General features: G+C 41.1%; 2 protein-coding genes across 5 annotated transcripts; one reads left to right on the plus strand and one right to left on the minus strand.

The window, feature by feature from the left end:
- Positions 1 to 339: 339 nt before the first annotated feature.
- On the plus strand, positions 340 to 12218 carry RB195_011762 (uncharacterized protein; the record flags this gene model as incomplete). 3 transcript variants are annotated; one of them, XM_064193320.1, is made up of 20 exons in its annotated part: positions 340 to 408; positions 471 to 578; positions 639 to 767; positions 2283 to 2371; positions 2431 to 2500; positions 4408 to 4563; positions 4696 to 4770; positions 8318 to 8411; positions 9068 to 9138; positions 9193 to 9293; positions 9370 to 9464; positions 9865 to 9981; positions 10039 to 10160; positions 10513 to 10585; positions 10637 to 10743; positions 11126 to 11303; positions 11366 to 11552; positions 11614 to 11749; positions 11983 to 12039; positions 12099 to 12218. In XM_064193320.1, the coding sequence occupies 20 exons, from the start codon at positions 340 to 342 to the stop codon at positions 12216 to 12218; spliced, it is 2154 nt and encodes a 717-aa protein (XP_064050903.1). The 3 variants fall into 3 exon arrangements, with proteins under 3 accessions (XP_064050903.1, XP_064050904.1, XP_064050905.1); XM_064193322.1 differs by lacking the exons at positions 340 to 408; positions 471 to 578; positions 639 to 767; ... (2 more) ...; positions 4408 to 4563; positions 4696 to 4770 and having other exon boundaries at positions 8330 to 8411; XM_064193321.1 differs by lacking the exons at positions 2283 to 2371; positions 2431 to 2500; positions 4408 to 4563; ... (12 more) ...; positions 11983 to 12039; positions 12099 to 12218 and adding an exon at positions 1877 to 2038.
- A 474-nt stretch (positions 12219 to 12692) lies between these two features.
- On the minus strand, positions 12693 to 23554 carry RB195_011763 (uncharacterized protein; the record flags this gene model as incomplete). Of its 2 annotated transcripts, XM_064193324.1 has the most annotated exons (24): positions 12693 to 12731; positions 13494 to 13596; positions 13665 to 13821; positions 15841 to 15979; positions 16953 to 17030; positions 17266 to 17360; positions 17441 to 17523; positions 17637 to 17704; positions 17821 to 17945; positions 18035 to 18187; positions 18477 to 18573; positions 18705 to 18800; positions 19460 to 19571; positions 19821 to 19933; positions 20204 to 20333; positions 20395 to 20456; positions 20682 to 20783; positions 20946 to 21032; positions 21360 to 21443; positions 22025 to 22134; positions 22241 to 22267; positions 23140 to 23220; positions 23280 to 23282; positions 23476 to 23554. In XM_064193324.1, 24 exons carry the CDS (start codon positions 23552 to 23554, stop codon positions 12693 to 12695), a joined length of 2223 nt encoding a protein of 740 aa, XP_064050906.1. The 2 variants fall into 2 exon arrangements, with proteins under 2 accessions (XP_064050906.1, XP_064050907.1); XM_064193323.1 differs by lacking the exons at positions 23280 to 23282; positions 23476 to 23554 and having other exon boundaries at positions 22247 to 22267; positions 23140 to 23218.
- Positions 23555 to 23565: the final 11 nt, after the last annotated feature.

Here is a 23565-nt window from a genome sequence, read left to right on the forward strand (position 1 = left end):
TCATACAGTTTTTTTTTCCTTTTTACAGCAATTTTTATAGTTTTACTTCGTCAATATGACTTATTTGTGCACTTTATCTCGTTTGATTCTTTTTTAAATCATATAACATAGTCTAATGATTGAACATCCTCTTCTTTTATTGTATTTTGCATTTGGACAATTTTTAAACATATATTTCAATTCTGTACAAAATGGTGAATAAACAAGACGATGGTTACATATTCTATGACTTATCCACAAGCTCGCCCAATAAGTTATTGCAGAACTTTATAGATTGATTCTTCGAATTTTTTTCTTGAAATGAAAAATCATTTTTAGGTGCACTACTCAATAATATAGATGAACTCCTCTTTACGATACCCGTATGTACGCCGTAGTACTGCTCATATCGACGGTGACGCCCTGCAGGTGCTAGTGCTATTATTTCTTCGATTAATTGATTAATCGATTTTGATGATGTATTAATTCAGCATTTGCTCCTTAATGAAAGGGTATGGAGTAATGCATTTAGTAAGCAGCCAAGAAATGATGATTCTCGTAAACAAAGCAAATGGGCAACTTTTATAGGATATCTCCAGGTGAGTTCAACTTCTGTCAGATATATTTGTACGACGATGTTAATATTAATGTGTTTTCAGTTCGTCTACGAGAAATCACGGGTTCACTACCTCTTTCCGATTATACTACTATTTGCCTATTCCCTTCTTGGTGGGCTCATATTTTGGTCTATAGAAAAATCTCATGAGGAAGTGATACTAAGGGACAAGGTGGGGTTTCGATTGTGAGAACTATGTAAAACATTAGGAACAAATGGATGTCACCAATATTGAGGGTGTATTGAAGGTGTAGCGAAGTCGGTAAGGGGTTCCGCTGTGTCTGCTCGACCGATCGATGGTTCGAATCCGCCCCAGCGCTCACCAAGCCTCGTGGCCGATAAATTGTTACCAGACTTGTCTGGGAGGATAAAAACACTGACTTCAGACATCGGCTAACCCCTGCAAGTCATTGTATAGGCGAATTGCGATTCTGAATTGAAGTGAACGTGGGGGCGCATCCCGAGCAGATTGACTAACGCCGGATCCTTTATCCTTCATCCTTTATTAAAGGTGACAAGAAGGTAGCTGACTTCGCGACTTCTTCAAGACACCGTACTTCCATTTGTAATCTAGATTTTCATCATAAGCAATGGTTTACCCGTCTTTCCGATATATTTATCTCTTCACAAAATAAGGATGGATTGTGAATTATGACAACACGGAATTTTCAGTGAAGCGATCATAAAAACTTCACCCCGCCCTCCATTCCCACCGAAGGCTGCGATGAAATGAAGTCGGCTATAGTTTTTTAAGCTCTAAAGAAGGAGAACTAGGCAAAAATAGGTTGGATGAAGATTACATTTTGTAGGGTGATAAATTATGAAAAGAAACGTGTAATAATTGTTTTCTTTAGTAGAGCCGTACACGAGGTTGTTATAGTCCTTTATTCGTGGCTAACGTTTCGGCAGTATCGCCTTCTTCAGAGCCTGAAAGGGGTGAAATCGAACGTGAATAATCCGATCAAACGCCTTATCCGCCCAACAAAGAAAGTCCTACGTCAACCGTTGGGCCTCATAGCTACCAGTGGAAGAAAACATCGTACCTTAGGATCAGCTGACTATCCTGCCACTGCTAGATACCTGATGTGAGGTGACTAGCACAATCAAATATCAGCCTTAAATAATCTGTCACCATCGTGGAGCTTTCCCCTAGTAACCTTAAGCAAACACTCATTCGGAATCGCCTATATGATCGTATTTGCACGACACCGGAGCGTAAAATATGCCAGGATAACAACGAGGGTGATTGCATGAGTTCATGTGATGATTTCCTGTGTACAGTGTGGTGACGAATACATAGGAGAAACAGCTAGACCACCATGTATTCGAATCAAAGAACACCTGGACGGCAAAAGGAAATCATATGACTCCACTGCATTGGGTGGTCACAGGTCTGAAGAAGGCGATATTGCCGAAACGTTAGCCGCGAATAAAGGACTATAACAACCTCGTGTACAGCTCTACTAAAGAAAACAATTATTGAAGCGCTAACATGCCGAGGTTTATCGAAAGTCGCACATGGAAACCTGTAATAAGTATGGTGGCCAAGCAGGCGTTCCAATAATGTCTCCTAAAAGGATTTTGACCGGTAGAACTACACACTTTCATCGCCTTTGTAACAATACACCCTCTTTCAATGCAGCCTCTAACTCAATTATTATAATATATGTGTGTACGTCCGTTTCAGAGCAATTTCATCGATGCACTGAAGGAAGAGCTACTGAATGTTGTTATGCGCGTACATGACCGACTTTCTGAGTACAATAGAGCATACGCGTGAGTACAAAATTGGAAGTAATATGTTTATAAGATTAGGATGAATCGTTTTTATTCAGAAATAACTCTTATGTGCGAAAATTACACTATCGAGCATATCGGAAGTTTGCGCTCAACGAAATACACAAGGTAAGGACGTTATGAGGTTGTTCTCTAGCTTACCGTTAAAACGTAGTGCAAGATCTATTGCCTGTTGTCCAGAAGATCTACTGTCACCCTGGAGCCTTCTGAATGACAATTAGTTAAACAATTGAAGGCTGAGTTATCCGTAACTGTTATAAACAAAGGATAAATGAGAAAATCTTTATCTTAGCGTAGCAGTAGCGTTAACATGCACCCAACGCAAGTTAATGATGTTCTGTTGATATTCGCTCAAAACTCTCCAAACTCTCTGGTGAAGTTCACACCTTGGTGAAGATATGGATTCCCCTATCTTCTATCCCCTACCAAGTTGCAGGTGCACCGACGTTGTATGCCTTCAGAGTAACCGACAGGAGCACACAACACAGAAAAAAAAAACACATGGAAAACAAATGCAAAGAAACGACATCACAGTCAGCGATGATGAGGAGAGAGGGGCAAGGAGCATGTCACCCCATCGATGTGCTACCTACTAACATTACTGCTGCTTAGATCATTTTTTATTCCAGGCTCCACTAAACTGCTTACGTCATTTGGCCTAACTCTAGCGCTTTTTCTCCTCTTTAAACCTTATTTGGCTACCATCACTTGCATCTGCAACAACAAATGAACATTGAACACAAATCTGACGGTATAGGCTCATCTCTGCATCAAGTACTGACCTGATGCATCACAATCCGACAGAGTTTCCTGGTAGAGCAACGCCTTTCTCGTTTTTCCCCTCTCTCCTAATCATCGCTAACTACAGTACTACTGACATTGTTACGATGTAAGATACAAGACCGGACCATATTCGTCAACGGCACTTTTGTATGCTTTTCAGTCAAATAACATTGGCGTGCTCTTAAAGGTATCACGAAATTGACGTAGTGTGGAAACGTGACAGAAAAAGTAGAGTTCGGGGTCTATAGTAGGGTCAAAACGACATGAAGCATGTACGCAATTGCGTACGCGTCTTCTCTCGCGGCGCTTCGATGGAGCTTAGCGTCTGGGAGCGTGACGGGACCTTTGTTGGCACCAAATATCGCTGCAGTTTGTGACCGTCCCGGTTCCAGCTGCTGCTTCCACCGCGCCGTTTCGAGCGCGTACGCAAATGCACCGCAACACCACTCGTGATTTAATCTTGATGATTTAACGATTTTTTTTAATTCATAACGTTTAGTTCGAGGAGCTTACAGTTTATATTCTACGAAATTTATAGGGATCTGTTACTTCAAAGGCATCACCCCCCGACGCTCGAAGCCGTACCTTCCGGGACGTTTCTTACGGCAATTAGGAAGAAATGGACGGACTCACACCCCTCTCCATAATCTACGATCCCGTATACAAATACTCCACCTGAAATCCGTACCACATCAGATTCGTGAGGTGATGCCTTTTAAAAAAACAGCGTACGTCCACGGCTGGCGGCTGAGTGAACTGAAAAGTGTACAAGGGTGGCACGTTCTAGCATGAATCGTAGAAACAAACGCATTACCAAGCCGTCTTTTTTGGGACGGTTAAGGGAATTAAGCGAGTAACCTCATGTTCGCACTCTACATCGCAAGCTCTATACTTTGTACCGTCAAACGGTTACTGTTTTGGGTCAGTTCTCTGGCACATCACCCTTGATCTTTGAGTGTTTCAGAGATTTCGCGTCTGATCAACGGATAGAGAGTGCTTCATAGAATTATAGAAAGTACGACACTTGCTACCTCCTTTTTTGGAAAGATCACTGCTGATATACTTCTCCAATCTACCTTTCTTCTCGATTTCTATACCGAAATTTATTTATTCATTCATTTATTTACTGAAAACACCTGCAGGTGTACCATAAAACAAAAAAAAACCAAGATGGAACAGAGCTCGCTAGAATTTCGCATTGAAATGCATTGGATTGGCGTTTATTTTTTCAGACAGTTTACTGGTATACGCTGACAATTTTCTACCTCACTGAAAATGAAACTCACAAAGCAATGGCACTTCGTCCTCAGAACGCAGAATCGATGTGGCGGCAACATTTCGAGAGTAACTTTGGACGCATCCATGCGCTGCGGAATTACACCGATCAAGTACGATTCAAGACATTCATGGATAATTACAATAGGAGACTAGTAATTTGTTTATGTTTACCACTACTATCTCATTTGATGTTATCAATGCCAAATTTTCCTTAGTTTTTCTTACTCTTTAACATAATTCAGTTAGCTCTACGATGTTGGGAAATTGGAGTTGAAGGTTCATATATGGGATGGCAAAGGCCCTTGTATAGACAAAAGGTAAACTTTTTTTTTCCCATTTCTGTACTCAGGCAATAAAATTGGACGGAAATTGCTTCGTGCCTTATTATCTTCGCTTTTTTTCCTTTTTCTCTCTTTTCTTTTTGAAGAATTTCTTCACCGTAGTCTACCGGTGAGGTATCCCTGGTCAAATCGGAAGAATTCGTGAGTGATGCGGCAAAAATATGCGGAACTGAGAATGAAAAAAGTTCAAGAACAAAGAAAAAGTTCTTCAGTAGTAGAGCATCGCCAGAAAATATGATAGCGTGCTTTCTCTGTTCTCTATTCTTATTCCTGTCGACCGCTCCACATTCGACGGATCGGAAGAATCCGTTTTTTTTTCACATCTCACAATTTTACACGGATTTTTCCCTACACTCCTTGATGATATTGCGAGTGAAGGCACAACGTAAAGTGCTATCGTGGTAATTCGAACCACACTCTCAATTCTGCCGTATCCTTCCTTACCGTGGCAATCACATATACGGCAACAGGAAGGACACGCCACAATTGAGAGCGGATAGTGATTGACTGGAATATGAACGAAATCGACCCCATAAATAAAAATATGGAAAGTCCACGCGGAGTCTCCTTCATCCGAATAACGGAGAAAGATTAGAAAGCATAGACAGATAATAATAGATAATGGTAAACCAGAACTTATATGGAAGGTAGTTGCAGTTCGAGGAGCGTACAGTTTATATTCTACGAAATTTATAAGGATCTGTTACTTTAATTCCATTCGAAGCTGGCCTCTCAAGGTCCCACATTGTTTCTTATATGAACAGTTGAAGACGACGTGCAGATCCGTCGACGGGACCCGACTCAATGCACTCGGCGACGTCTGCGGTTCTGAAACGCTGCGTCGGTTTGGACGTAATTCTGCGAGTCGTTTGCCACCAATAAATCAAACTTTCCGGATATCTGAGATTTGGTCACGAACTTCCTCCGTACTCTAAGCTATGGAGCAGAGAAGAAAAAAAGGCGCAGAAATGTTCCCCCAATGCCTGGCGAGACGAACTCAGAAGTGCAAGATGATCATGAGACACGGAAATAATAATGGCGATTGCACCTGTTGGGCTTCATTTGGAAAAAAAAAACATCTCCACCTGGCTTCCAGCTGAGTAAAACAGTTGGTTCCATCCAAACTAGCGTTTTTCATGCTTCTACCTGATCACAAAAATGAGAATTCTCCAGGAGAATCGTTTGTGGTTCTTGTAGTCACACACAACATGCTGGAAATTGCTTAAAGACATCACTCCACGAATCTGAGGTGGTACGGATTTCAGGTGGAGTATTCGCATACGGGATAATAGATTATGGAGAGGTGAGTGATTCCGTCCATTTCTTTCTAACTGCCGTAAAAACGGCCCAGGAGATACGGCTTTGGGCGTTCTGGCGCACTATTTTCTACAAGGAGTTCGACTGGAGCGCGCCAGCCTTGTGCACGTGCCACATCTTCCGGGCCATTTTTTACGGCAATTAGGAAGAAATGGACGGAATCACCCCCCTCTCCATAATCTACTATCCTGTATACGATATGTTTATCGCAACAGCATCGCCGTAACGGTTTATGATAACCACAGGTTGTGATAGTATTTTTGTCACACGACGAATCGATGGTGGATCATCAATCAGTGATGAATAGAAGGTTTGAATTTGTATTACAAAAGGTCGAGTGACTGTCGTGCAATACCATTTGTATTGGGGAAACTCGAAGAATGCTGATTTTTCATATCAGAGTACACTTGGCTAGTGAAAGGCGTGGAAGTTCGATGACACTATTTGGGCGGAACAAGAATGAGAAGCACCACGGAAATGAGTTTGAAATAAAGCCTACTTTATTAGACCACACGAAAGAAATATCTGTTAGGAGTACATCAGAAACATTCTGGTTTTTTCCGTTAGGAGTCCAGTGAACAACAAAAATGAGTGCTTATCAGTTACTAATGCTGTTATGCCATTCGCAACACTGTGAGCTATAAGGATGTCTCACATGCGGTTCGTTAACACTATCCAGTCATCAGCACTTTGAGGATACTGTAGAGCATATATGCGACACTCGGAACAGATGCTCCGAACCCCTTCACTTTTGAATGGTTCTCGGAGGGGTCCGCTTCACTTCTAAACGGTTGGCGAAGGTATCCTCATCACTTCAGCTACACCACATGAGCTAGACCCCGGTCATTGGGGAGAGTTGGCTCTTCCCTTCCGCACCTATGCTGTACAGTGCGTAGATATCCTCATTTGCCTTGAGCGACAATTCCTAAGAACGCAGTGGTTCACCAGCCCTGGTCGGTAGGTTATAATGATCAGTATGTTCTCCTGTTTATAGTTCTTAGGTGGTGTGCTTAGAACAATATCGAGAGGAGAAGTTTAATCGGATATGCACCACATCAAAAACCTCGAACCATTTTCAGCTCTCTGATAAAAATATTGATGTAGAAGTTGTCGAAACACCGTTTTGGTGAAACCATCATCATCGTTGATCGTCCACCAAAAATTCGTTGGGAAAACGAGAAAACAAATCCGAATGATTTTAGTGGATGGGAGAAGTAATATTGCGAGCACCAATGCAGATAAAAAATAAAGTACACCACGCTGATCACGACCTGTGTGGACACGCCTTCACGCTTGACTCCATTTTAAAAACGCTTAAGGTTTATGAACACGTATTCCTACGTACGCAACTTTGCAAAGACTTACGGGGTCAGCTGATGTGTCAACTCAATGGATTTACACATCCAGATAAATCTGGTGCTAAATTATCGATCAAAGAGGGATGAAGGGAAATGGCATAGCACTACGGCGGTTTCAGGCCATCGACCGTGCAGTCACACTGGAACCTCTTACCGACTGCGCTATACCCGCACCCGCAATGTGATGAAGATTAATAAAATGACAAAAGTGAACGATAGCGGTCTAAGAGTGCGAGACAGTAAGCCAAAAGAGCGTGAAGGTCACCTCTTGGCGAGGATTTGTTAGACAGTCGGGTTGAAGACCGTTGAGTAGAAACTGCGAGTGATGGAAATGGAGATTTCGATATATGAGGATGGAAATCAATTTCAAAAAAGGATAAAGTCACTGGCGTCTCAATCCACTCTGGATGCACCAACGCGTTTTACTGGAAGTCGTAATCGTTGAGGTTTTTTGGAACGCGTGTTGGCCTATACATTGACTTGCGGGGGCCAGCCGATGAACAAGTCAGTGTTTTTATCCTCCCAGACAAGTAGGTCTGGTAGCAATTTATCGACCCTGGAGGGATGAAGGGCTTGGTGAGCACCAGAGCGGATTCGAACCCTCGACCGTGTGGCTACAACGGACTTCTAACCGACTGCGCCACACCCACTCCAATCAATTTATAAAAAAATTAAAAAGACGGAGCAAAAGCACAAGAATGATTTACCCTGGCAGTCACGCAAATAATCGAAAATATTCGTTTGGACTTTATAGATTCATAAAAGAATTCGCGATATAATTCCACATCGACGAGATATGCCTTTGCTGGAATTCATCCTTATTCAGAATATCATGCAGAATATCTTAGATCAACGACAGTATGACCGACTACAATATAGCGGTTGGGCTGGATAACGTGCTAACACCTGTGTGGACGTTTTGGAACGCTATGTTTTTAGCAGGTTAGTGGTTATCGCCTTCATTTCGCTCTCGCCATCGAATTCCTTAAAGGCAGCATACCACGAATCTGAGGTGGAGCGGATTTTAGGTGGAGTATTCGTATACGGGATGGTAGATTATGGAGATGGGGTGATTCCGTCCATTTCTTCCTAATTGCCGTAAAAAAAACGGCTTGGAAGATGCGCGCGTGCACAAGGCTGGCGCGCTCCAATCCAACTCCTTGTGGGAAGTAGTGCGCCGGAACGCTCGAAGCCATATCTTCCGGGCCGTTTTCTACGGCAATTAGGAAGAATTGGACGGAATCATCCTTCTCTCAATAATCTACGATCCCGTATACGAATACTCTACCGGGAATCTATACCACTCCAGATTCGTGGGGTGATGCCTTTATACTTTTGTCCACTTGTTATCTACTTTCTGCTATCTTATTACTGTAATTATTTATCCTACCCATAAAAATTTGCGGTTATCACAAATGTCCTCCAAAAAAAGTTGTATGCAACGCTTCTGAAATCCCACGCCATCGTTCATCCACTGAACTGACAACAAATGTTGCATGTTTAATTTTTGAACAGTTTTCATCATTCAATTTTCGTTCTTTGTTTCGCGCTATGACAACCCCGAAATAGTCGTAAATACTAATACCAATATGATACAGTGACCACCTACACCACAATCGGTTACGGTAATATCACAGCAAAGACCAGGTTGGGAAAGTTGGCAGCTATGGTAAGTGAATTTGCTCTTTAGCTGATTACTGAATAATTTTCCCATGATTATCAGGTCTATGCAGTGATTGGAATTCCGCTTGTGCTAATGATACTTCACAAGTTGGGACGGTTCTTCCTTCTTGTGCTAGAACACGTCTGGGACTTCTTTATGCGGTGAGTTCGAAGAGCTTTCATGAAGTTCATCTGGTGACTCTGGTGACTGTTTTCAAAATGATGCCGTGCACTTCAGAGGCGCGGAATATCTGTGTTTCGTATCAAGCGGAAGCCGACTAAAGCTATCCGAAGAAGAACGGATCTCCGAAATGCCGTTGCTCCTAGCGTTAGGTAAAGTCGGCTCAAAACCAGCTGAAGCCTTGTGCAGTTCGGTGGAGGGAAGAGCTAGAGCTAATAGTTGCGATCGAAGAGGACCATTTCACATCCCTACAGTCCCGTTCCGGCTAGCGTGGGTCCCCTTCAATCGCACCCCCTAACTCCGCCGTACCACCTCTTCCGCCGCCGCATACACAATTGGCCTCGGGTCGTTTTGATCCGACTATGAAGGAGAAGCTGTTTATGTTGACTTGAGCAATCGCAACCGCTACAACTGACTTATCAGTTGAACATCACAGTCCCTCAGGACAACATAGATGGCGTGCTTATTTGTTTGTAAACGCATTGGTTTTGAATAATTTGTGAGTAATGCGTCTCACAACTTTCTGTACGCTTAGAAAACCTGTTTTTCTAGGCGTCGCATTTGGTTGGATGTTCCTCTGTGCTGCAATTTTCTTACGTTTTGAAAAAGATTGGGACTATTTCAAGAGTTTTTACTTCTTCTTTTGCTCTCTAACCACGATTGGATACGGTAAGTGATAGATGCTATCCAATATTGTTTGTGAGTAGTCCTGTAGGACATTTATAGGTGACGTGACACCGACAAAAAGCGAGGATATGTTCATCATATTTGGTCTCATTATGATCGGTTTATCTTTGGTTTCGATGTGTATCAACGTAATTCAGCTCAAACTGGAAAAATTGTTCGAGGTTGGATTTATATGATTGTTACATGTTCTGAGGAAATGAGAAATTGTCCTCTCACATCACTAGGGAGGAGTAATTTCACTTTTTTCCCTCTCACGACCACATATTCGTTGTCTATCACACTACAGTAAACGCGCTTTCGATTGGTGTTTTCAAAAACTAGTTTTGTCCACTACCAATGATCCGGACCGTTTTCGGATTAGTCCACCAGGACTATATTTTGAGACACAACTTAGTAACGGTGTTGTCCAGTACTCCACGTACAAAAGAAAACTATTCCCCCAGCCCATCAGCACAGCTCTTACAAAAATTTATCCTCCACTCGCGTACGCTCTCAAATCAAATCCCTTTCTAGGAACTGTTATTAACCCTTATGGAAGAATACAGCTCAGATCCAGAAGGCAATAACTTAGAAGGAGGACAAATTGGTGAGTTAATGATCATTTTCATACAAAACCGCTAGTGTTGATTTTTTTTAGGAATGATTGAAATGTGGCGAGTATGGAAGAAGCGTAAATCACGTTTACGTAATGGTCTCGCTCCAGCAAGACAAGCAGCTGGAAAAGCAAGTCAAAATCTGGCTAAGGTAGGTGCAACACTTCTAGTAGTGCACCCATCAGACTATAGTACTTGAGCTTTTTTTCTTTTGTAACAATAGGAACCATACAAGAAGAAGACAACCATACAAGAGATCCTCTACATGCTTAGTCCTCCGCTAACCTTCACTTCCTGTCCCCAACTTTTCCAAACAACCTAGCATTTAGAAATTTTCTGGAGAAATACGGGGCGATGTTTAATATTCACATTATTATTTGTATCGGAGTTTCTAGATTGGATTCTTACGCTACGCTGAACTCCTCTTCCTACACAAATGATTTTCATGTCACATTTACTGAATTTTCTCATCTGTTCCCCATATTAGTTTGGGTATCATTTGTAAGACGATTTTCTCAACTCAACTCTTCTAGGTACTTCCATTCGCTCGACGTCGAGACCGACATCATCTTATCCAAGAACTGCATCATCGGCTTCGCATGAGAGACCGCGCCACCCAAACGGACAGCATCTTCGGACCGATTCTCGAAGAAGCTTGGACCGAAACCAGCGATGTTGATAGTTACACTACCAGTTGCAGTGTTCCGTACGGTAAGCCTTTTCCAGAAAGAAACCAACATTCTCACGCCAGTCACTGAAGAATCATGTTTCAGATAGTGCCGGTGGTGGTTTCCTAGTGTTGGAAGCACCTGTTGTTGCATGTCCATCAAGGAGCGAATCGCATCCTGTAGTTGTGAAAGCTGAACAATCGTTGGCATCATCATCACACAATTCTTCACGTTTGACCAATCTCAGCAATAACAGTAAACCTCGTTCGGCTAGTAGCGCTATTTCAAAAATGTATAATGTGGACGACGGACTAGGATCTGACTGAGCGTCGTTGAAAATTTGTTTTTTTCAGCTCCTCACTGTCTACCGTTTCGAGCCGTAACAGCAAAACTTCTTCTGCGAAATCAGCACCGGTTACAGTTTCACCGGCTCAGTTCCCTATGGATTTTGATCCTAATCGAAGATGGACATTCGTCGGAACTGGCAAGGTATTTGTCCGTTTTATACTATGTGTTTCGATGCATGAATTATTTGCAAGGAAAAGAGTGGGTTCCAAGCAATTAGTTACAGTTATACCTACCTAAAGATGAACCTGTTGTACGAAATTTACTTTATTTTTTTTGTGGCTCCCCATTTTTTTTCTATATAAAGTCACAACTAAATACATCTTCCTCTTCTCAACTAACCACCATCACAATCGGCATTCATCTATATTTTTCAGACAGCACGTGGAGCACCTCGGGGACTTGTTGTTCCATACATGTACACAGCTCGACAGGTATTACGAAAATTTCACTCATCTCTAGTTGATAAATTGCTGCTATAATTCATTTCTAGGATAATCAGGTACACACTAACGAAATGCGCCGTCTTATCGCTGAACTGGATATTCGTTTACGTGATTGTCGCATCTTGAATAGTCCACGATCGTCAACGATGAGCTCGTACTCGAAATAAGCTGGTCAATGCTGCAGACATGTGAAGAACCTTACTACCTCAAAGTGAAATGCCTTGAGCTTGAGCGCCAAATTTTGCTTTCATCAAAAAAAAAATCAAAGCACTCTAAACACGGACCACGTTCGTTACTATACAGTTGCCGAAGTGCTCTGGTCCTCTGGAGCTATTGTATATATTCCGCATTTGTGTATTTTACTGCCAGTGACACTGCTGGAAATGAACATATATCCTCTTCGAGTTTCTTCCCGTGAAATTTATGCGAAGAGTTAATCATGTGCGACAACTTCCGCCGCATTACATGAGAGTAGAATCCTCAATTAACGTTGAGCATTAATCATTGAGGAGAAATCTGGCTATCAACGCAGACTCAGCGCGGTGTGTCACAAATGTTGCTATTCTCAGTTTAATAGATTTATTTGTTATTTCAACAAAATATTTGTTTAACACTTCAACAAATGGTTCAACAACAATCCGTCAGCTTTCTCGAGCCCGTTTTCTTGCCACCTCACTATCCTGAAGTAGTATTGTAACAATTACGGATCACTTGATCGGTATGAAGTTGTTCGAGAACAATTATGACGACGCACAGTCTAATGTCTGAACTTATAATGAAGGCAACGCTAATTGAACCTTTCATGAACGTTCAAAATTCTCTTGAGGAACGTTCAATAAACCTCACTTAATAGTACAATCGAGTCAAAGTGACGTAAAATCCGGTACAGTGGAGTAGGCGGCGGGCGTAGTGGCGAAGCCAGCAGTTACGATCGAGGTGGAAGTTTAGTCAACTGCTGCCTCCGGTAGGTTCGAGTAGGGCTAGCGACGTCTCTCCTCGCTCGCAACCGCCGACTGATCCCCTTCGAACGGAACTAGTTACGTATAGTCGGGCCAAAATGACATGAAACACAGTGCATTTGCGTACGCGCTCGAAAAGGAGCGGTGGAGGCAGCAGTTGAAACCGAGATGAGACCATCGCAAACTGCAGCTATAAGTGGTACCACCAACGGCTCCAGTATGCTCCTAACCGCTACGCTTCACCGCACTGCCTCGAGAGAAGACGCGTACGTAATTGCACCGTGATTCATGTCGTTTTGACTTCACTATAACTCCACCAACATCAATACCGTTAATGTAGGTGTTTTAAGAAAACCATACTTTCACGCTAGTTTGTTACCACCAAAATGGCTATTTCCGTTTGTCTAGATTAAATTCTCCATTAAAAAAAAATCATATTTTATGTTGTTTATTTGTATATGTATTGTAAATATGAAACGTTACCGTTCCAAATTCGTAGTAATGTGGCGCTAGTTCATATAACCAATGTGGTTCGATTACTGAAACATCTCTGATGGAATCCTGCATAGCTTCCGTGAAAATCACCCTAAAAGAAAAATCATAATTTCTGTTCTATGTTTCCAGAAAAATCTTCTCCACAACCTCATAACATACCATTTCGGATAGTCCTTTTTGTACATAATGACTGATCCTTTGTACACATTAAAAGGGAATTCTTCTTTGACGGTCACATATTTCCCAGTGTAGTGATAACGCGCGGCCTGAGAGAAGAAGCCGGACACAAGGCATCTCAGGATCTTTGTAGTAGCTCCTATAAACGAATGGTGTCTGTTCGAGCAAAAAGTATTAAAGGCAGCGATCGCAATAAAATTGGTGAGCTGATTTCTTTTGTAAATCTTCCACACAGCTCCAAAGTCCAATGTTAACCGACTATGGAAAAGAAACAGCTTGAAAAGCTTAATGAAATGATATGAGATTCATGAAGTGAACTTCGTTTATTTACTCATAAGGCTCTCCGACAAAAATATAGGGGACTAAAGTGAACATAGCTGACAAAGCGCGACGCGGATCACCGTTACTGGCAAACGTATATCGACTCATCAACTGAAAATCATTGCAATGGTCACCCCACACCCTCAAGAGCGAACGGAGGGCAAAGGGAGGGGCTGTACAAGCTGGTGAAAGTGAACAAGACTTTTAACCGAATTACTCGTAAACCAGCGTTTACTCTGGGGAATGAAGAACTCTTGGTACCAAAAAGGATAAACAAGGAAAGAAAAACTATTTTTCTCCTGAGTGCTGCCTTTTAGTTATTTTTTTGTTCCACCATCTACAATTTTTATCAAATTAGTTAAGAAAATGATAGTACCCATGTTCGACTGTCCTTGAACTGAAGTTTGGCATGTTGAGTACGTAGCTTTTTACTCAATTCTCTGAGCTGTAGCCAAGATTAGAAATGATATTTCCTTATTAACAGCTAACGTTTCTACACTATCGCTTTTGTTAGGGGCTGGAAAATCAAAGGCATCAGTGATTCATTCTCTCAAGGATCTCATCACCCTACAGAAAGCATTCAAACGATAGGCAAACCATATCTGGTAACGAAACAGACCACGATGTACCACAACAATGAATTACAAGGGTTTTTATAAGGGACAATTTTTTGCCACGTAGATCAAAACCCACGCAGATCTTGATGGGACTAATTCGTTTTTGATCGGAATGCACTCATCCTTTGTGTTTCCTAAGCTGGAAGTGCAGAGTCGAACATATGCACGATTACGTATCACCTGGCACTTGAAATTCGTTGGTGGTATTACTTCCACAGCCCTGACGTCATTCTGTAGACCCGCTTTTAGTAAACCGATCCGCGCCGCTCTGCTCACATAATCAAATATGTAAGGTACACAGAACGGAATTTTCTGGACCACCCGCTACGTTGGATCTTTGAGAGAATGTTGTGCTTGTCGAGTGACACAGTTTGCAGGTGGATACGCACTAGACTGCCACTTTATGAGCCAGATTTACGGACCACGCTTTTTCCTGGCCGCTCGATGCAACTCTAGCCCCCGTCCATGTTTCCTACAGTGGTTTTCTTCATTGTGTTGGGATGTGCTGGAAGATAGTGGATCAAAGTATTTGTGGTGCTGGATTTCCGACACCACTTAGTCCTCCATATACCCTTCCGCAAGTAAAGGTGCACATACAAATAAGGCATCCAGTTGTCTATCGGTTACTTAATGAACTTAATGTGTGGACACTATCGGTTGAGAAGAATTAAGCACGTGAACGAGTTCGACTGAAGCGCGCCAGCCTTGTGCGAGAGCATCTTCCCAGCCCTTTTTTACGGCAATTAGGAAGAAATGGACGAAATCACCCTCCTCCCCATAACCTACGACCCCGTATAGAGATAATCCACCTGAAACCCGCACGACCCCAGATTTGTGGGGTGATGCCTTTAAGTAAATTGATTGAAAAAATGCAAATTCATACATTGCAAGCAAAAGTTGTACAAAAGAAGCTTAAACTGAGTCGTCAGGGGGTCAAAATCAGAAGATGGGCTCAGGAAGAGCTTGTGTAGAAGGATATAAGCGAGGAAAATTGAGAGATAGTTCCTTCTGAATACTGCAGCCATCTGTATCTTCTCGTTTCTCATATCCTCAGGAACTCTATCTCCTTATGCTTTTTTTCCTATGTCATTTTTCATCTATCTTCTAGCCTTTCTAAGAAAACAATTTCAAACAGAAAATGATCCTATACAATCGAATGTTTTCTTGCGCATCTTACTCAATAAAGTATCCGTTTTCTATTGTTTCTTCTGAGAACTCACCGGGTTCCCCCCTTGCCGAAACGAGAGGAACTTCGAAGCGACGCAGCAGCCGCACCAGCTGAGCGCGTACATTGTCAGCGCGACATAAGCCTCGATAGTTGAGGTAATGATCACCACACCACTTCCGACTCTTATTGTTCTGAAAAGACTAAGTGACTATTCAAATTTATCAGAATACGAATTATATTAAATTAATTATTACTAATTGATTGATTTAATTACTAATTAAGAACAGACACTATCTTTTTTAGTAATTAACTTCATCCCCAACTGAAAACAACTGGGAATGGTTCTCGTGAAGCCCTTCCTTTAAATACCAACCCTTATTTGTTACTTGCTAGTAAAATTAGAATCGCTGCCAAGATTTTGAGCTACTGCATGGCGTCTGTCTTCTACCATGAATCTCTTTTTGCCATTAGAATACATAGTCTTTTCGAAACTCGAATAAATTAAATAGCACTTATTTCAAGGCAGGTGTAGTGCAGCGTTAGAGGTTCCGCTTCCGGCACGATCGATCGGAGGTTCGAATCCGCCCTAGTGCTCACCAAACCTTTCATCCCTCCGGGGTCGATAAACTGGTACCAGACTTGTCAGGAAGGATAAATGCACTGACTAGATACATCGGCTAGCCAAGTCATTGTATAGGCCAGTTACACGTTCGTGAACCTCAAACGATTCTGAATTGAAGGGAACATGGCGGCGCATCCTAAGCGGACTGATTAACGCCAGACACTTTGTCCTTTATCCTTTAATCATCGCTGTGGTAGGTGAGGCCGTTCGTCACCTTTATCCTTTATTTCACACCTGCTTGCGTACGACATTTGAAACTGCATAACAGTTCAATATGACATCATCTTATCAGCTTATCTTCCCCATAACAATCCAGCAAAAGACGTGGGTTTCAATTAAGATAACGAACGCAAAACTCTTCCTCTCTTACTCCAATTATTGAAATCGGAATTTATTTTCTGAGTAAATTAGATAGAATGAGAATCCCGTCTTCTCCGAATCTTTCGATAACCAACAATCAAAGCTCTACGAGCGTAGCATAATACTAAAGAAAAGTGAAAAAGAACCGCCAGTTCCCCAATTTTACGGTGACTTTAACTAACCTTCATAAACATAGTATACACATTCAGTAGTGCTATGTGATCCCCTTCTTCGGCAGCAAAACGCCGTTTGATTTCCTCCTAAAAGAATGAAGCATTTGTTTTGAAAGCATAGGAAAACGAAATAATCAAGGTCTGGAAAACTATGAATAACCAGACATAATCAATCAATTCAAAGAGAAAGCGGCTGTAAATTTCAGCTAATTATCGTAAAACATTGGCGCAACTAGCCAAAAGCATAAATGCACTTGTAAAATAAATAGAGGAAAGGATGAAAAAGCCAAAAAAAAAGATAATTCAAAAAGTGATAACCTACAGCATTATGCCTATTTCTTGTAGGAGCCACAAACACATCTTGCACTTGCAACATCGCGATAATTGTCGCAATTTCTTCACTGCAACCAAAATCGCCTAAAAATGCATCAATGCGATCTTTTAAGCAGAAATCCTATGCTCAAACATCCTGTACAAACCAACTCATTCATTCTCACCTGAAGTCAGAAGGCATTTGCTGTGCATTGGGGGCAACGGAAACTCGGACATACGAAGACCAAGTGGATTAGTGAGCATGGATCTGGAAAAAAAAAGTTTACGTTGTCTACAAATAGGATGAGAAACTTACCTTCAGAATATATTCCATTGGAAGAAACGGTGACATGAAAAAAAGAGTATGTGATGGCAACTTACTTTTCGTCCAACGCTCCTAGTGCATACAACAACTCCAGAGCATTAATCATCGACCATGACGGAGGCCTCTATAACACATCTTTCAGATTCATTTTATTCTCTAGCAAATAATTCATGTTCATCAAAGCGATACAGTAACAACCTTGTCCTGACTCAAATTTCTCGAAACAACTGCAATGCATACCGAAAGATAATGGAATTTGTGGACATTCTGGATCCCAAGCGCCTTCAGCTGTAGAACCACTGGTGCCAAATGACACCGTTGAATTTCTGGTATCGTCCCTTCGCATAGTTTTTCGTATTGCGACTCTAAAAGCTACTATTAACAGAAAGAAGGCAATGAAGATCTCTGGAAGATTCCAAAACTTTCAGGAGAAAGAAGACAGGTATTCACTAACCAGGATATAATCTGTACGCTTTGCCGGGACGAATTCTGCCAGCTCGCCCGGCTCTTTGCTCCGCTGATGCCTTTGAGATCGGTAGTCGCATCAGGGTCTCGATGCCATTATCGGAATTCATAGCCCGTAGCTTCACAAATCCACAATCTACTACTGAAACCGTGTGGTATGCTATGAAAAGACAATGAAAAATAGCATCAACATTTTTTTTGATAAAAACTCCTCCTCTACCAACTTTCACTAATGATATATATATATCATTAGTGAAAGTAGGAGATAGCTCATGATAGTACTCATCTTCACTTCTTACTAGCTCTTAATTTTAGCAGCTTGAGTCAAAGAACAACTCGATATACAACCACTGACTATTTTTCAAAGAAGGACACTCAAAATGAAAAAAAGATCCGAATATTAAAATGAAGGTTGTTGATCATTACCATACCGTATGCTATCCCTGGAATAGTCACAGACGCCTCTGCTATATTCGTTGCAACCACGACTTTTCTAGTGCCATGAGGAGTGGAGTCAAAAGCTTTCAACTGCAACAAAATCACATTATATGACACAAAAGTTTCGTCAATAAACAGCAAAGAATAGCCACTTAACAATTTGAAACTATTCATGAACATTATGTTGTTGTAATTCCAACGTTTTTGTATGAAAAATCCACCTGTTCTCTTGGTGGCAACGCACCATAGCACGGCACAATCCACAGTTTATCGACATTTCGAAGGCGGTCGGAACCATCGGAGAGCATTTCACAAACCTTGAAAATCTTTCTAAGTTTTATTTATAGAATTTCAAACAACATACTCACAACTTCGTAATCAATTTAAGTTATATTTTGTTCGAAGAAAGGGTCGGGATAAATGAGTTATTAAGAAAAGTTGCAATGTTCAGCGAATTGCAGATGGTCCACTGAATACGCTTGTTTAACCACACAATAGAGTAACTATTGCCCGTTCTCGGTGTCTGGGAAACTGTTCCTAGCTTCTATAACTTCTTAATCCCTAAACATAAAAACCCCGTGTCCACATGCGCATGGCAGATGATAAAAATTATGCATAGAAAACATTTGGAGCCCAACGGAAGACCTGACAAGAAAAATAGAGCAAATTAGCGACAAAGAACTTGTTTCATAAGGAAAAAGCGGTAAAATTTAGTTGGAAGAGGAAAACTCAGTGGTGTTTTCATTTCTGGAAGTAAATAACTAAATCAGTTGGCAGTAGGGTCCCTAAGACCTAAGCATTATTCTTATAGGATCAATGACATGTCAGCTAAAGTTACTAAGAGAAAAATGAGAGACAGCGTCGCGGAAACAAGGGCGCCACTGAGTGCTCCAACCCCCAGCTACATTTTCCCCCAAAAATGTAGTGGTTGACCAAGTAACACCGCCTATTACTAACGATGTACCAACACTCTCACCTCGATAACTTCTTCTTGCCCCGTTAGAAAAACAAGAATATCACCAGGAATTTCCTTCTTGTGGATTTCCAATACAGTTTCAACAGTAGCTTTGATGTAATTTGGCACCGCTCTGAAAAAGAAAGGTAAAGAGGTTCTTATTTCAAAGAAATCACGTTGCTCCACACAGATCTCTATCGTTGCAGAGATGAATAGAACACGGTCCTTCGAATGATATCGAAAATTGAACTTTTATAACCGTGAGCTTCCTTCTTGTCTCAACTATTCTATACACAATCTCGTTTCGAATGTTATAATTCACTGAATTGTGAGGTTTATTTTCACAACAATTCAAATAAAAAGTCACTGAAAATTCACCGACGTTTTTGTATGGTAGATGGCAACTGGATGTGTTCGTCCTTCAACTGACATTATACAAGCTGTATCGCGACTGTGGTCGTCACTTTCATTCAACTCAAAGAAGTCCCGAAACAACTAAAAGCACATTGGTGTTAATATTGCTTCAAGAGCGATTTTATTGAATAGTAGAGTACTATTATATGTTTTAATAACGATTTAACTCAACTACTCAGTAACATTACTGCTAGTAATGTAATGAGTAGTTGAGTCAAAACGAGCTAACTTATGGTGCAATTGCAAAAACAGTTGCGTGAGCGGTTGGAAGCGCTTACATAACTGGAGCACAAGTCAGAACGTTTTGACCCAACTTTATAGAAATCTTTATTACTATGAAGAAAAACCGACCTCTGCATCGAGCGTTGCAGATGACACAATTATTCGCAGATCTGGTCTTACAATCAGCACTTTCCGTAACAAACCCAGCAAAATATCAGAATTGCATGTTCTCTCATGCGCTTCGTCTATCATAATCACACTGAATCAAAAATCATTCATTTTGTTTCAAAAAATGCATTCATTCGTTTACGGTAACCCACCTGTACTTGGAAAGTAAGGGATCTGTTAATAGTTCTCTCAGAAGAATACCATCCGTCATATACTGAAACAGTGATTTTGAATAGCAGTAAGTGAGCTGCATCAAACTTTCAAAATTCTATCCAGAACTACTTAGTGTCCAAGTTCGAGAGCACTGCAGTTTTACAGGGGTCCGCGAGACCGTTAAACGTTAATAATCTGCACGGCTAACACGTTGTGGCCGGATTCGACGACAAAACCATTGTGGGAGTAACAAACACATGATAAACAATAAAAATAAAACACATACTTTTATTTTTGTCTTATCATCGGTGACGTCATCAAATCGAACTGTATACCCAACGTCTTGACCTAGAATTGCTTCTTTTTCTTCGGCAACACGAGAGGCTAACTGAAAACGGAAAATTTACGGAGATGCGACTATAGGAGTATCAGCGTTAGACTTGAGATAAATTCCTGTATCAGCATTTTCACAATACTTTCAGCCCTCTGTCATCAGTTGCGGAATCGCGCGAAAACTTTGTGCTAAAGAAAGATAGGATTAGCGATTTACCGTAACAACTGCAACCCTTCGTGGTTGCGTAACGCCTATCATTCGTCCATCGTTAGTCCATCCTGCTTCCAAAAGATATTGGGGAACCTAGAAAAACAACTAATCAGAAGGTCTTCAGTAGGAAACCAGAGCTCAGTATCCAAAAGATTCAAGCAGCTAAGAAAGAAAATTGAGTAGTACTAATAGTGAAAGAGTAGAAAATGCAATAAAATCATGTATATGTAAGTTCCAATTTCCGTCCCTTTCTGTTTTTCTGAGAGAGGCCTTTTCGCTTCAGAACTTCACAAAAGTAAGCGTAAGAAAGACTTTGATTGTTATTTCTACGTCGCGAAACAAAAAAAAGCGCTATTTCAAAACCGAAATACAAAGCAAGGTCAAGTGAGTTTAAAAGAAAATAAATCAATTGAAATAAACCTGAGTACTCTTTCCACAACCCGTTTCTCCAATAATTATGACCGTACGATACTTCTCGCATAGATACAAAACATGGTCTCGATTCTGAAAACACAAGTTTCACGTCATGCACTTTATCTTCAAGAAAGAACACTGAAACAGGATTCATGGCCGGAAATGAATAGGATAGAAATAAAATCTGACCCTAACTTGTATTTAAAACTAAAGCTTGAGAACTCGAATCTTCATAAACTACTATTTGAAAAAAGATGCTGCTTTGTGCCGTGTCGCTGGTCATGATTTTTCTTCGAACTCGAAAGAAATCACTTATTTTATATCTCATAAGAAATAAGTATAATAAATATTCAAGCACAACTAGGAGACACTGTGTAGAGTTGAAAAGAGAGCTTAATATTTATAGTGTATTTGCACAACAAGACTGTCGTGAACGGTTTCAAATGTTCAATATTGTGCTTTGATATCAACTAAGACAGGATTGCACGTACGGTAATACCCAACCAACTATCCCTCTAAGAAACGTAATCCCTCGACCAAACAAAACTTCATCTATGTAGTCCATTTTAAAATAGTATTTAGTCCCATGACACCATTTTACTTCTCTAATATTTCAAACTTCAAACAAGGTAGCAAGAGCTGCAAAATATTGTTCTAGTACCTAACCATACCTTATAAATCGGCAAACGAGCACGTTGTTGCTTCATATTCAACGAAGCATATGGATTGTTGTATACAGTCAGCGTATCTTGCGTTGATCCTGATGGTTCAGCGAGTCTATCTCAAAAGTGATTAACCCCCTAAATTTTGTATTTAAAATAATTTTTTAGGAGGTGTGTGTAATAGGTATTTTTTGGTTGGTTCGCTATCCTCGAAAACCAGTGGACCAGTACGGACTTTATCAGGTCGGTCATCTGAAAAGGTGGATTTATGAGCTGGACAGATGTTAGAACCTGTGTGACCAAAATAAGTCCCCCCATACACAGGATAGCCGGACCCAATGCTCCAACCCCTTCCAATTTTGTACGAATGCCCTCTTCACTTTCGGATGGCTGACGAAGGGATCCTCGTCACTTCAGCTGCACCCCATGAGCTAAACCTTAGTCACATGAGGAGAGCTGGCTCCTCCCTATCGCACATATGAATCCACCCACTTCCACATTGTTTCTTCCATTTTGGTGTTAAAAATGATAAAAGAAGACGAGTAACATAGAAATTAACTCAGATTAGTGATATGTTTCACCAAGGTATAGTGGTGTGTATAGTAGACCAAAACGAAAGGAAGAACGGTGTAATTGCGTCAGCAGCTGAGCTCGAAGCGGTGAGGCGAAAAGTAGCGGATAGAATCTAGGGGGAATCTTTGCAGACTCCATTCTTCGCTGTAGTTGCTTCAACCGCTGTCTATACTGAGCCGCTTCGAGCGCAGCCGCCGACGCGACTGCACCTTGCTTCATGTCGTTTTGATTTTACTATAGCTAGATGTAATTCTACGCACTCATGACTCTCCTTCTGCGCTAAAGTAAAAATAAAAAGCGTTTCACTGTGGAGGTATTGTTTAAATCAACAATGGGATTCCTCAATTGAACATCTCACAGCTCTCAACCAGAGACCAACAACAAGGGTTAGAATAGCACTAGATCTAAGGATGCCATCTAACTATTCTAAAAATTTCAATACAGTTGTTTGGTTCGTATACTATCAATGCTGAGATTCTACACGCAACAGTAGATGCAATGAGCAGAAAAAAAAAACAAAAAAAAAAGCAAAACAATTATTTATGCGTAACCTGGTCGCAGAAATTTGAAACGATTCCTCGGATCATTCTCTCGTTCACGATGACCATGGCCAGGATGGTATTCTGGCATGCCTAAAACATAAAATATAATCTTAAAACTAAGAACAAAACCGATATATACAAGGACTTGCCTCCTAAAAATCACTTAATTGTGATTCTTCCCGGTATATTTAACTAGCAAAAGGCAATATTATTCCCGAATAGGAAAATAGTTGTCCTCACATAAAAATGAAGAATGTATCGACCCTCGAAGCAACAGAAAACGCTCAAAAACCTTCAGAATCAAACATGAAAGTTGAAAAAAAAGACGAGCGCCACTGCACCAACGCGAATATACACAAAGAAGGATGACGTCATCCGCTCTCAATCCTCTGGTCCTTGGACATTCCCTTTCAATGCGTTTCATCTTACAGTCGT

Source organism: Necator americanus, chromosome III, assembly GCF_031761385.1.
Source record: "Necator americanus strain Aroian chromosome III, whole genome shotgun sequence".
Taxonomy (NCBI): Eukaryota; Metazoa; Nematoda; class Chromadorea; order Rhabditida; family Ancylostomatidae; genus Necator; species Necator americanus.